The sequence below is a fragment of the Trichomycterus rosablanca genome, chromosome 22 (genome assembly GCF_030014385.1).
Source record: "Trichomycterus rosablanca isolate fTriRos1 chromosome 22, fTriRos1.hap1, whole genome shotgun sequence".
NCBI classification, from domain to species: Eukaryota; Metazoa; Chordata; class Actinopteri; order Siluriformes; family Trichomycteridae; genus Trichomycterus; species Trichomycterus rosablanca.
In genome coordinates, this window is record NC_086009.1 from 21,031,625 (window position 1) to 21,045,877 (window position 14,253).

The 14,253-nt window shown below is 44.0% G+C and overlaps 1 protein-coding gene across 2 annotated transcripts in view; it reads right to left on the bottom strand.

Moving 5' to 3' along the window:
* Nucleotides 1-14,220, bottom strand: part of nfkb1 (nuclear factor of kappa light polypeptide gene enhancer in B-cells 1) — a 34,842-nt gene extending 20,622 nt beyond the window's left edge. For both annotated transcript variants that reach the window (XM_063018628.1, XM_063018627.1), the window contains exons 1-6: nt 13,989-14,220; nt 12,063-12,407; nt 10,187-10,227; nt 8,239-8,311; nt 2,824-2,861; nt 2,436-2,534 (exon numbers count right to left, since the gene is read on the bottom strand). In XM_063018628.1, coding sequence (XP_062874698.1) covers nt 2,436-2,534; nt 2,824-2,861; nt 8,239-8,311; nt 10,187-10,227; nt 12,063-12,159 — 348 coding nt within the window. In that variant the 5' untranslated portion in view covers nt 12,160-12,407; nt 13,989-14,220. The remainder of the gene's footprint in view (nt 1-2,435; nt 2,535-2,823; nt 2,862-8,238; nt 8,312-10,186; nt 10,228-12,062; nt 12,408-13,988) is intronic.
* Nucleotides 14,221-14,253: the final 33 nt, after the last annotated feature.

Consider the following 14,253-nt stretch of genomic DNA (forward strand, 5'->3'; position numbering starts at 1 on the left):
AACTGCATCGCATTTAACACCTTAGTTTTACAGGTTCACTTGTTTTTTCGCTGTCCATATAGGCAATATTGACTTGTAAATGATTAAATAACAATCTGGTCAACATGGCCTCGTCTGTTGATGTTTGTTGCTGTCTGCCGCTGAAAGGCAGTGGGGAGAGGGGACCCATGGGCAGTGCATTTACTGCGGCATGTAATGTGTTTTATAGATGCATTGTGCTTTTCATCCTTTCAATTCAAAATGTATTAGAACCAGTCACAAATACAATTTTGACGGCCATGGTTTTCCCATGCTCTTTACAGTTAATTATAGTATTATAATCTCATTATAGTACACTATTATAAAAATTATAACAATAATAATAGAGTATATCTATTCATGTATGTATGTATGTATGTATGTATGTATGTATGTATGTATATATGTATGTATATATATATATATATTTTTGTGTGTGTATGGGGCTCTAGTGTTAGAGTGTAATCTTAAATAAAGTGCATTATATTATCGGCTTTACTGGATCTTTTACAGATTCCCAAAATCGATTGCGGTGCACTCATTGTGTATTTTGATTACATGTATTCTAACACTTCACTGTCTTTTAGTTATTTTTATATTTTACTTAACGAAAATATTATTGTGTTTTTACTTTCGCTATCGTCGCACTTAACCGCTAGCATTAGCCTATTGCTACTAGAGGGTCGGCTCACCACTGTTACGGGTCTCTTGCTGTGTGGTGATGAATGTGTGGGAATAAAAGCACACGACAAGGTAGACTTCACTGTAACGGTTTAGTCAGGACTTCAGTAAGCGTTACAACACTTTAAACTGCCTAGCTCCAGAAACCGAACTTTTATACTTTGGCCGTCCGGCGAGTCTCATATACAAAACTAAACTAACTGAACGTCCGGTGCTGCATTCTGATTGGTTGAGCTGAATGTCGCTCACATATCACCGATACAATATTGTCCCGCCCTTCACTGTCTCTGATTGGTTTAGACCATGATATGGGCCTGATGTGTGTCTGTTGTTGAACCACGGGAAGACTTTCAGAGTAGCGGAGACTTTTTTCCCCTTGAACTGCTGGTCGCACCGGTGCGACCTGAGATTTTTTTTAGTCGCACCATTGAGAAATTAGGTCGCATGTGCGACCAAATTGGTCGCACTCTAGAGCCCTGTGTGTGTGGGTGGTGGGGTGGGGGGGGGTTTCGTAATACGTCCCGGGCGTGTCTGAGCCTGCCTGAAGCCGAGAGCCGACAGTTGCGTTACGCCTCCTTTCTCGTCCGATGCCCACGCAAGACACGCAAGCGCACCCGGCAGCACTTCCTACTAATCACCAGCAAGACGCTGGGAGGAAATTCCCAGAGCGGCGGCGTCACAACCACACGCGTACGAAGGTGTTCGATCACTTCTTCTTCCTTTCTGCTTCTCTGTACGCGCCGCGAACGTGCTTCGCGACAGGCGCGTTTTGTAACGTTACTCTTTTCTGAGAAACTGAGGATCTTCAGAGAAGGTGTTATGTTCGTGTTCCTAATACTCGAGTTCTGCAACGTAAACATTTCTACAGAACTACACTGTAAATGTGGACGACTTTATAGTTTATATTTTATAATGTTTTATACTTTTCACACTAAGGGGCTGTGTGAAAACCTCTTGATCTCTCTACATAGACGCATTTTACGTCGTCCTACACTCCCGAGAAGAGGGCGTGTCTAAATTCCTAGATTCCTCAAAATGCTCCTACTGAGGCGCCTTAATTCGAAGCTATCGAGCTACTGAGGCAGCTGATCAGGAAGGTAGTAGGCAGCAAGGCCGGTTTTCGGACAGACCCTATATGAGATCTTTCGACGTTGTCTTGTCAGGTGTCGGGTGAACTGGGGGTCAGATGGTACGATTAGAGAATCAGGTGGCATCCCTGGTGCTGAAAGAGTTAAGGGCCTTGCTGAAGGGCCCAAAATTGCTCCCAAGTTTCTTAGGAGAGCCTGGATCTTAACAGTGAGCATCTAGTTCCAAAATGAGACCAAACGTTACTGTATGTTTACATTTACATTTGAGGCATTTAGCAGATGCTTTTATTCAAAGCGACTTACATTAATGAGTTTTAAGCAATTGAGAGTTAAGGGCCTTGCTCAGGGGCCCAACAGTGGCAGATAACCGACAACCTTCTGATTACTAGACCGGTACCTCAACTGCTTAGCTACCACTGCCTATATATATATAAGCATAATTTACTTTCTATTTCATGTTATTTCTCTTTAGTAAACAAGCACTTTATCCTGGTCAAGGTCACAGCAGGTCCAGTTCCACCGGGAAACACCAGGTGCAATCCAAGCGCAAACCCTTCAACCCTTCCTTCTCAGACCTGCTCAATCGATCCAGGTTCGAACCCAGACCTCTCGACCTAAGATGAATAATCCACCACCACGTGAACTCACCTGAACCTGAGGAAACGTCTTCCTGTTCTTCTCACTGTTGGCTCCCGGGAGACCACCGTGAGACGGGCCCTCACAGCCGTACCGAAACCTGAAGCCCCTCTGCACCACACAGCACCCAGTTTGATCGGTATTAGAGGCAGTATAACCATTCAAGGTAACATTAATGGACATAAGTGCACAAAATTATGTAGACACCTGACCACAGCTTGTTAAAAAGCCCATTAAAAACAGCTTTCAGTGAGATTTGGGAATAAATGTTGAACCCCCTTATTTGTTTACAGACTCCCAGTAACAAGCATGTATTTACTTTGATCTAAAAATGGGTGTCCACATCATTTTGTCCACAAGGTATAGTCAAAAGCTTTCATAGAAATGAATCACACGTTACCTGTTTGGGTTGCTCTGTAATTTTAAGACAAGGTCCTTCTAAAGAAACAGGAGAGACAAGATCGTCAGAACAAGATCGATTCATTTTCCAATCAAACGCTGAAATAATTATTAGGTTTAGTACATAATAGGGATGCTAATTTTGCCAGATTTCATTTATTCAATAACCGCCAGGCTTCTCATTACAATATACAACACAACACAGAGCTTCACATTCATGTCCTCCTGCTCTGCCATTGATGGCCGGCACACGGTGCACGGAGGCTCTTAACTGAGTCGCTTGTTGTTCGCTCCAGGTGGAAGTGTTTAAAATGATCACGGGTTCTCCCTCACAGATTTGCCGGCTCCTGTTGGGAACATGCTTTCTCCTGGACCCGCCGTGATTCCGCCGACGCATATGCCGGTTTTCTTTTCGGCCTGCGTCGCGGCACTAAGAGCTAGTCTGTGGGGTTCGGTGCCGCCTGTGCATTGAGCGACCTCTATGTAATCATTTCAGCGTTAACTAAAATCTGAATCTGCTCGTCTGACAAGGCTTCTCAAGGTTTTGGAGCATGTCTGTGGGAATTTGTGCCCATTCAGTCAAAAGAGGATTTGTACGGCTGGTCAGGAGAGCCTCAGTCGATTGTTCAGGTTCATGCCAGGGGCAGTTGAGGTCAGGGCTCGGTGCAGGACACTGGAGTTCCTTCATGTCTTTATAGAGCACAGTCATGCTGGCCGAGGATAGGACCTTCCCTAAACTGTTGCTGCAAAGCTGGAAGCATGTCTGTGGGAATTTGTGCCCAAAAAAATCCTCAGTAGATGTTCTGGTTCATTCCAGAGCTCTTGAGTTGAGTTGGGGTCAAGGTCAGGGCTCTGTGCAGGACACTGGAGTTCCTTCAAGTCTTTATAGAGCTATGAAGACATGCTGGATGAAGGACCTTCCCCAAACTATTGCTGCAAAGCTGGAAGCATATCATTTCCTTAATTCTACTGATACTAGGGCTGGGTATCGCCACCAATTTCCTGGATCGATTCGATTCCGATTCACCAGGTCCCGATTCGATTCGATCTTCGATTTTCGATCCAATTTCGATTCAACACATTTAGGCATATTTGAGTTACATTAACAGGTTTTGTTTACATATGTGCAGATGTTCAGAGAACGAATGTGATAATTGTACAAAGAACCCTCATTATTACAAATATTTGTGTATTTTGTTTACATAAATAATTAATCCAAAACAGAAAACAGTAACATTCAACAGCCAGGTGTATGTTTACATTACATTTACAATGTTGTAGCATGTCAGACAAATGAAATAATAATAAAAAATGAATGTTACTGTTTTCTTCCATTTGTCTGACACGCTACAACATTGTAAATGTAATGTAAACATACACCTGGCTGTTGTACAGCTTGTGCCAAGTTTACACGACACGACACTCTGATTAACACGTGGTCGCTGTAATGTTCACACTACACGACTGATCGGCGATGGGGAGTTTTACACCATCCATCACCAGGGGGAATCACAGGCGAGCTTCTCTGCTCTCCAAAACTACGTTCTGTCACGAAAACACACGTGAGAAGTGATGAAAGGTTTAATGATACCACGTCCAAACATGCACATCAACAAGTAGCGAGCGATCAAAGTTTGTGCGCTGATGAAATAAATGAATCTGAGTGGATTTGGCAACACGAGCAGCATGGATCGTTCTGTAGTGAGTTGGAGGTTAATAAATATTTTGTTTTGTAGAGAACGATCTCGCGTGTGCTGATGTATTCTGATAGAAACTATATTGCGCTCCACCACCTGTTTCCAACCTCTCCCCTGTGTTTCCCCTCGCTGTTTCTCACATCGATCGAGAGCCGAGTTTTGATCGCAGAGCGAACACCGAGTTCCTCCCGAATCCAGAGCCGAGCGAAAATCAGTGCAAAAAGTCGTGTAGTGGTCATAACCTGAGCTTCTGCCATGCTAAACTGATGTGCAGGTCAGATCTCGTTGCATGAAAAAACAGTGGCTGGTCACGCGAAATTAAAGGGGGTAACAATAGTAATAGATTTCCGTGTGCACCGTAAAAAGGGGCGTATTTAAAAAATCGATCTCGCATTTATATGAATCGATATCGGATCGTTCAAATAAAGATCGATTAAAATCGATTTTATAAACCCACCCCTAACTGATACTACAGAAAATTAGAAGCAGCGTCCCGAGACTTTGAAGCTTGTCTGTGGGAATTTGTGCCCCAAAAAATCCTCAGTAGATGTTCTGAGCGGTGAGGTCAGGGCTCTGTGCAGGACGCTGGAGTTTCTTCATGTCTTTATAGAGCACAGTCATGCTGGACGAGGATAGGACCCTCCCTAAACTGTTGCTGCAAAGCTGGAAGCATGTCTGTGGGAATTTGTGCCCAAAAAAATCCTCAGTTGATGTTCCGGTTCATCCCAGAGCTGTTGAGTGAGTTAGTTGAGGGCTGAGGTCAGGGCTCTGTGCAGGACGCTGGAGTTTCTTCATGTCTTTATAGAGCTATGAAGTCACGCTGGATGAAGAAAGGACCTTCCCTAAACTGTTGCTGCAAAGCTGGAAGCATGTCTGTGGGAATTTGTGCCCCAAGAAATCCTCAGTAGATGTTCTGAGGGGTGAGGTCAGGGCTCTGTGCAGGACACTGGAGTTCCTTCATGTCTTTATAGAGCTTAAGGCATGTTGGAACAGAAAAGGTCCTTCCCTAAACTGTATCCTTAATATAACTGATTATTAGGAACTGTTATGGCTGAAACACATGAATTAGAAGCAGTGTCCTAATACTTTTGTCCACTGAACCCTGAATTGAATACAGGTGTCTGTTTTATTGACATTCCTATACTGTCCCAACTTTATTGGAACCGGATTTGTGACTGTGACTGCCGACATGTCGTTAACTCCTCGATCGCCAGCTAGCTTGGAGCTCGGGTCTTTCGCGTGCTAGCGCCGGAGACGTGGCCCCGCCCGAAACGCCGAAGCGCCGAAGTGCGCATGTAGCTGCATCAAACTCTGTGTCTCTTCTTCCTGTGTCGAACAGGGACTCTGACCACATCCTCTCTGCTCGGGCGCTAACCCTGCGCCGATCTAGCCGTGCGCGCACACGCACGAATGCGAACCTCCCGCTAACGGGAAGGCATGGCGTCACCCGCAGCCGGCGGAGGCCTCAGACTAAACGAGGCAGAGGTCACGCCGGGACGATGCGTCGACTCCTCTCACCGAGCGCGTTACACAACCTCCGAATTCACCGCTTTATGGGAGGTGACATGTTTTAATGCTACACTCACTGTCCATGTTATCAGCTCCACTTACCATATAGAAGCACTTTGTAGTTCTACAATTACTGACTGTAGTCCATCTGTTTCTCTGCATAGTTTTTTAACCTCCTTTCACCCTGTTCTTCAATGGTCAGGACCCCCACAGAACAGGTATTATTTAGGTGGTGGATCATTCTCAGCACTGCAGTGACACTGACATGGTGGTGGTGTGTTAGTGTGTGTTGTGCTGGTATGAGTGGATCAGACACATCACTGTCACTGCTGGACTGAGAATAGTCCACCAACCTAAAACATCCAGCCAGCAGCGCCCCGTGGGCAGCGTCCTGTGACCACTGATGAAGGTCTAGAAGATGACCGACTCAAACAGCAGCAATAGATGAGCGATCGTCTCTGACTTTACATCTACAAGGTGGACCGACTAGGTAGGAGTGTCTACTAGAGTGGACGGTAAGTGGACACTGTGTTTAAAAACTCCAGCAGCGCTGCTGTGTCTGATCCACTCATACCAGCACAACACACACTAACACACCACCACCATGTCAGTGTCACTGCAGTGCTGAGAATCATCCACCACCTAAATAATACCTGCTCTGTGGTGGTCCTGACCATTGAAGAACAGGGTGAAAGGGGGTAACAAAGCATGCAGAGAAACAGATGGACTACAGTCAGTAATTGTAGAACTACAAAGTGCTTCTATGTGGTAAGTGGAGCTGATAAAATGGACAGTGAGTGTAGAAACAAGGATTTTAAAATAACTTCGTTGTTTGCTCGGCTTTCTATAATCGGTCTGTAGTTCGTGAGGCGAATCCGATAACAAAAGACCCTAGACGTGGGTCAGCGCTCGCCTCACAGCGAGAAGGTCCTGGGTTCGATTCCCAGCTGGATCGGTCCGGGCCCCTTCTGTGTGGAATCGGAATCGCCTTTAATCGGAGCAGACTGAATTCAGTCACGATCGAGCACCATGCAAGTGTTTGAGGGTTAAGGGCCTTGCTCAGGGGCCCAACAGTAGCAGCTTAGTGGTGATGTGGGTTGAACCAGCGATCCTGATCCTGGCTTGTTTGGTAACTGGGGTTACGGTGCTTTAGAATTAAGGGCCTTGTTGAAGGGCCCAACAGTTTGTGCTTGGGAATTTGGAGCTCTACAAAATGAGACCCTTGCTCAGGGGCCCAACAGTGGCAACCTGGTAACGGTGGGGTTCGAACCAGCGACCTTCTGCTTACTAGTCCGGCACCTTAACCACTCGGCTACAACTGCTTATTACATTTTCATCAACCCATTTCCCATCCCATCAAGGCAGGTCCAGTTCCACTGGGAAACACTAGGTGTAAGGCAAGAGTACCACGAACAGGGCGCAACCCCCCCCAACAGACATGGTCAGTTGTGTTTGTGGTGATCCAGATTCGAACCCAGATCTCAGCTGCGGTGAAAGGCAGAAAGGACCCCGCCCGGGAATCGAACCCAGGACCTTCTCGCCGTGAGGCGCCACCGTCAACGAAAATCAGAGACTAGTTCCTGAAACAATAACGTGTGTGTGTGTGTGTGTGTGTGTGTGTGTGTAAACACAGGACGGTCTTATTTACCCACAAGTTCATCACCTGAGGTGTGTGTTCTGTACAGCCCCCCCTCCACCCCCCACCCCCCACCTGAGTAAATACTGTCGACTGCTCAGGACACTCGCGTTCAATTAAAACACACACACACACACACACACACACACACACACACACACATAATAAAGTGCTTGTTATTGTAAACACGGCGAGTAAAAGCTTAACAACCTTATCGCTGCTTCCTGCGTGAGTTATTACATTTAACCCTTCAGGTTCTGTTGGGGTCAGTACTGTCCTGCTCTTAGATTCAGGGTCCTACAGATTTTTCCAGACACCCTCCTTATTTATAAAGTGCTGAAATGAGTAGACGGCTAGACCGTCATCCCCCCCCGCCCCCAGGCACATCCAGTTATTCTGTGCCTCAAACCACCAGTGAATAATATCAAATAATGATCATAAGCATCTAATATCTAGCACGCAATCAGAACGGGCGCAGAATCGTCCGTGCGGGCTCCGCCGCCGTGCCAGGGCTCGCGACGGGCATACGGATGGAACCGCCGATCGAGGGGAGAACACAAAACAGAACACCTACCTATCCGTAGTGTGGTGGAGGGCTGCAAAGGGGTGAACGTCTGTTCCATTGGCATCCATTGGGAATAGTCGAACTGCACAGAAGGGGGAGAGAGAGGAACAGAACGGGATCGTTAGGGCGCCATGGATGAAGAAGTGCTCGTCAGGTCTCAGAATCAGAACCATACAGTACCCCAGTACCTACGGTGCCAGCTTAGTGGTGATGAGGGTTACACCAGTGATCTTCCACCTTAATTACCCTGCCAAACTACAAACGAATTCTTCTCTTTATTGATCGTAGCTTGTTTGATACCTGGGGTTAGAGTGCTTTAGAATTAAGGGCCTTGTTGAAGGGCCCAACAGTTGGCGTGTACCTCATGAACACAAGAAGTGCATCTCTCACATTACACTACATCAGTATTGCTATTAAAATGATTACAATCAGCCTCACGTTTACTAACTTACGTGCACCATGAGGCGATCCTACGGCAATTCAGTTAGCAATCGCTCAAAGTGTCGAGCAGCTAAACACACACACGTCAGCCCCACCCATCAAGGAGAGCCGAGGCTGTCGGGCACCCCTTCCGACCCCCCTCGGACGCAGCATCACCGGCAACGAGGAACCCTGTTCAACCATTCCCCCCACCATTACACACACACACACAGTCGTGTATCTGTGTAGGCACCTGAGCGAGATTCAAACTCGATAGCTCGAGGTCTCGGCACTGGTGGGCAATCGTGTTTTAACAATGCACCGCCCAATGCAAACGCGTCCTTCCTACTTTCATAGCGCCATTAGCATCTCGTATATTTTACTTTCATTTATGTAAGCATTCCGATCCATATCGTGCACGGGGAGTCACGCACTGATCCCCATTATCCCCCGTCTCACTGTGCAGCACCACCGATCAGCCAGCAGGGGTCGTAATGGCAGCAGTTATAAGGAACCCCGACGTCCCTCCCTCGAGCTTCATCACTACTATTTGATGTGATTTGATCAGAAACCTTCTGTAGATCACTGACGTTCTGAAAAAGTACGAAGAACTCATGTCGCCGCTCCCGTCGTGTTTGTTTTAGTTTGATTATTCGTCAGTCACGACAGTCGCGAAGCAAACACCTAAACGCACACTGTGTGCACCAGGATCTGGAGCTCGAAACGTGTTTGATGTCAGGCTGAAGGGAAGCAGCACCGACCACAGAACCTTCAAAAAAAAAAAGCCACGAAACTCGGCAGCTTTCTAAGAGACGCTTCCTGTGCAACCAGATTATTATTCTCACCTTTATTTTCTTCTTGTGCAACAGAGCTCGTCCTTATGTAGCTTCTGATACAAACAGCCAGCCTTCCCTAAACTTAGGGCCTTCCCTAAACTGTTGCAAGCATATAATTTCCTTTATTTAATTGATTTATTACACCTGTTAGCAACTGTTGTGGCTGAAATGCATCAATTCCAAAATTAAAAGGTGTGTCCCAATACTTTTGTTTGCTCCTCCTGACCCAGATTTCTCTGTTATTCATCCTGATCAGGGTTGTGGTGGGTCTTGTTTCACCAGGAAGGAAGCACCAATACATCGCAGGGCTTCAGACACCCCCCTCCTCCTCCTCAGACAAGCCAGTCATTAATCGTCTGTGTAGACGCCCGGCCGGCCGATAGCACTGGCTAGACTGGCGTATTCTTTACACCACTAACAGGTGACGTGAACAGACACCGGAAATGAGACACGCCCCATCGTGTCCATACAGCGCCTGAAAATCAATGCAGGTCACGTCCTCTAGTCTTTCTGCTGCCATCCACCCCAAACAGGATCAATCATATCATCAAGTCCACAATCTCTGTGTATTAATGATGGAAGGCTGCGTCCTAAATTGCACCCTGCACACTACATGGGGTGAGTTGGCCGGCTGAGTTGGTCCACGTTAGTAATATTTATGATTTCTCTATATTGTGCGTTTGTAAAAGAACGTCTGTTACCGTATCAGGATGAAGAAACTGTTCCTCTTCAGTCATGGTTCCTGCAGAGAGAAGAAACGATACCTATTAATTATTTTATAAACTAAAAATCATTTGGCCACCTACATCTTAGCGCTGAATCTAAAAACACCCCCAGACTACGATGACACTAACAAGCCGCTTTGGTTCATTGTTGCACCCCAGGAAAATGAATTTGGTTCTACAGATCACCAGGTATAACATAAGAACCACGAAACAGATCTGCCATTAATTTATAAACTAAAAGCAGCTGGAACGCATGGGACACTGTCCACAGCCAAGTAGGCTTTACATCTCTGTGAGCTTCGAGGCTTTCATACAAAAAAGAAGCTAAAAACACCCCAGACTACGATGCCACTAACATGGTAATGACACGTCCCACGTGACCGGCTTCGGTTCTACACTGCGTCCCACAAAACTGGATTCGGTTCATCGTTGTGCCCCACACGATCGTCTCGTGTTCTTGAGTCCAACGTGACCGGCTTCGGTTCTACGCTGCGTCCCAAGTTTGTTTAGTTTGTTTGTTTATTAGGATTTTAACGTCGTTACTCATAACGCAAGTTTATATCAACACACTCATGGACAATTCAGTATCTCCAATTTACCTCACTTGCACGTCTTTGGACAGTGGGAGGAAACCCACGCGGACACGGGGAGAACACGCAAACTCCACACAACACAGAAAGGACCCGGGCCGACCCACCTGGGGATGGAACCCAGGACCTTCTCGCTGTGAGGCGACGGTGCTACACACCGAGCCACCGTGCCTGTTGCACCCCAGGAAAATGAATTTGGTTTCGCCAGATCACCAGGTATAACATAAGAACCACGAAACAGATCTGCCATTCATTTATAAATTAAGAGCAGCTGGAACGCATGGGACACTGTCCACAGCCAAGTAGGCTTTACATCTCTGTGAGCTTCGAGGCTTTCATACAAATCCAAAAACCAGCATCCTAACTTATCACATAATGTATCTTTACATACACACTCAGTATAGATTTCCATTTTAGCAGACGCCCAAAGCAACTTATGACCAAATACAAAATACAGTTTCAGCAGTTGAGGGTGAAGGGCCTTGCTCAGGGGCCCAACTGTGTCAACTTGGCGGTGCTTAGGCTTGAACCAGCGACCTTTTGTTTATGAATCCAGCCTTACATAACAACACTTGAATCTCAGTGGTGCTATCGGCTGACCTGGCGTCCACACAGACATCTAAGAAGCCTTGTGACGGTTTGACGTGGATACTTCAAGTGACCAGTCGAACAGGAACATTTCTGTAAATAAATATATAGAGCCTGTTTTGGTATTGTGGTACTGATAGACCTCACAAAGTGATAATAACAAAAGAAAGGAAGGATGCTCAAGCTCTTCTGGAAACTGCTGGACGATCTGAGTTGCACTTGATTAAGACTTTATAATGGATATCCATGCACTAACATATGAACTATAAGCACAGGTATGTTGGGAGGGGGTGTGAATACTTTGTGGCTGGGTTCGAGTCCTGGATGTGAGATGTTTGGGACCTGAAGCCCCTCAGACCTGCAGAGACCGAACCGCGCCTCCTGCAGCCTGTAAGTGAGCTAAAGCTGGAGTGATTTGGGACAGACCCTCTGACTTTACCCGGCTGCATGAAGGTTAGTCAGATGAGAGAAAGTTTTCACACCCCCACACCATCATCACACCGCTGTTAACGTTAGCAGCTAATGCTAAAGCTAATGCTAACGCTAAACGTCCTCCTGAAGCTCAGTAGTAGGAAGTACCGTCAGTACAAATCAGTACAAAACTTCACCCACTAAAACAGAAGTGAGACAGCAGCCGCACAAACACAGAGAATAAAGCCGATAAACGCGCTTACCGTGAGAACCTCCAGCTCCAGAAAACATGAGGCTCCAGAGAGAGAGAAGTTCAATCACATTACTGCGCCATGTTCCGCCTGAACCTCCAGCTAACATCCACAGATCAGCTCCTCTCTCTCTCTCTCTCTCTCTCTCACTGCTACTGCAGATAAACGAGCGCTTTAGAAGAACACACAGTCCGCAGATTGAGGAGACTGAATCGGTGAGTTTGAGGATGAGAATGTTTCATTGATAATCTCAGCAGCAGTTTGAGCCACAAGTAAAAAGTTTGTGTAGAAAGTGACTTCCTAGCTGGAAATTCCCTGTGACGTCACATAGGTCGGTAACAGGTCGCCGCGCGACACCTGGTGGCGACAGAGCGCAATTACACAATAATAAAAATAATAACAATAATAATAATAAACAATAATCATAATAATAATAATCATAACAACAATAATAGTAATAATAATAATGATAATAACAATAATATTAATAATAATAACAATAATAATAATAATAAACAATAATCATAATAATATTCATCATAACAATAATAATAATAATAACAATAATAATAAAATAATAATAGTAATAATAATAATAATAATAACAATAATCATAATAACAACAACAATCATAATAATATTAATAATAATAACAATAATCATAATAATAATATAATCATCATTATAATAATCATAATACCAATAATCATAATAATAATAATAATCAGCATCATCATTATAATAATAATGATAATAACAATAATCATAATAATAACAATAATAATAACAAATAATAATAATACCATAATAATAATAATACCATAATAATAATAGTAATAATAATAATTATCACAATAATAATAATAATAGTAATAATAATGATACCTGTTGGCGAGAGTGCAATTATAACAAAAACAAAATAATAATGATGATAATAATAATATAACCTGGTGGAGACTAAGCGCATATACAACAATAACAACAAATTATTAATAATAATAATAATCTGATGAATTTAACTTATTCCAAAATATTTAAATTAATACTACTAATAATAATGTAGCTTAGTGTTTGCGTTGCATTTTTACATTTATTGCATTTGGCGGAAGGTTTTATCCATTAACAGTTTTGACTGTATAAATTCAAAGTAATTAAAGGTTAAGGGCCTTACTCAAGGGCCCAGCAGTGGTGGGGCTTGAACCAGCGACCTTCTAATTACATAATCCAGTACTGCACTACCACCACTACTAATTTATTTCTGTTATTTATTAGGATTTTAACGTCACTTTGGTTATTGGTTAAAAACGGTTATATTGCACCAGCTATCCACAATTACTCCAGATCGGTTCATTTCAGTGTAACGGCCGGGCTTGACCTAATCTGTTTAGGTTCTAAAGTGCAATAAAGATAATCAAATCATTATTGTTTCTATATTTATAATGAATACCTTATTTCAGTAATTATCTAAACGCCATGTTATTCATTTTCCTTGTTTAGATGTACTGGGCCAGTGACGAATAATAATTATATTATTATAATAATTATTATATAATTATATAATAATAATAATTCATATATTTTAATTAATTAATTTTTAAATTGCCATATTTTTTTTAACAAAGAATGTAATCTGTAAACATTAGGCCTTCCTAATATTTATTTACCTTTATGTGGAATTACATAAAACATACAAATAAATAAAGGAAGGTGCTAGCTCAGCATTTAAGGTTCTGGATTAGTGATCAGAAGGTTACTTGGTTCAAGCCCTACCACTGCTGGGCCCCTGAGCAAGGTACTGGACCCTCAGTTGCTTGTATTTGCATGCTATACACATACTGAGCATTTTATTAGGAACAACTATCTGCTTCGTACATTCATGGATGATTTTATAAGCAAGAAGTATACAATTACTGACTGTTGCTTTGTACCCTTTATTACCTGAAAGGGTGGCAGACTACTCCTGGTACTGCATCAGCACTAGGTGTTAATGACATGGCAGTGTGTTTTGGTTTGGTGTATTGAGTCTTATACATGGTGCATCTCTTCCCACAGGTAAGCACCTGGCCGTCCACATGAACCTAATTTTGGAGAACCGACTACACACATCAAGTTCTGTGACCGTGGAATTGTGGTAAAGCAGTAGCTGCAAATTTTCCACACACACACACACACACACACACACTCGTACATAAAACACAACCAT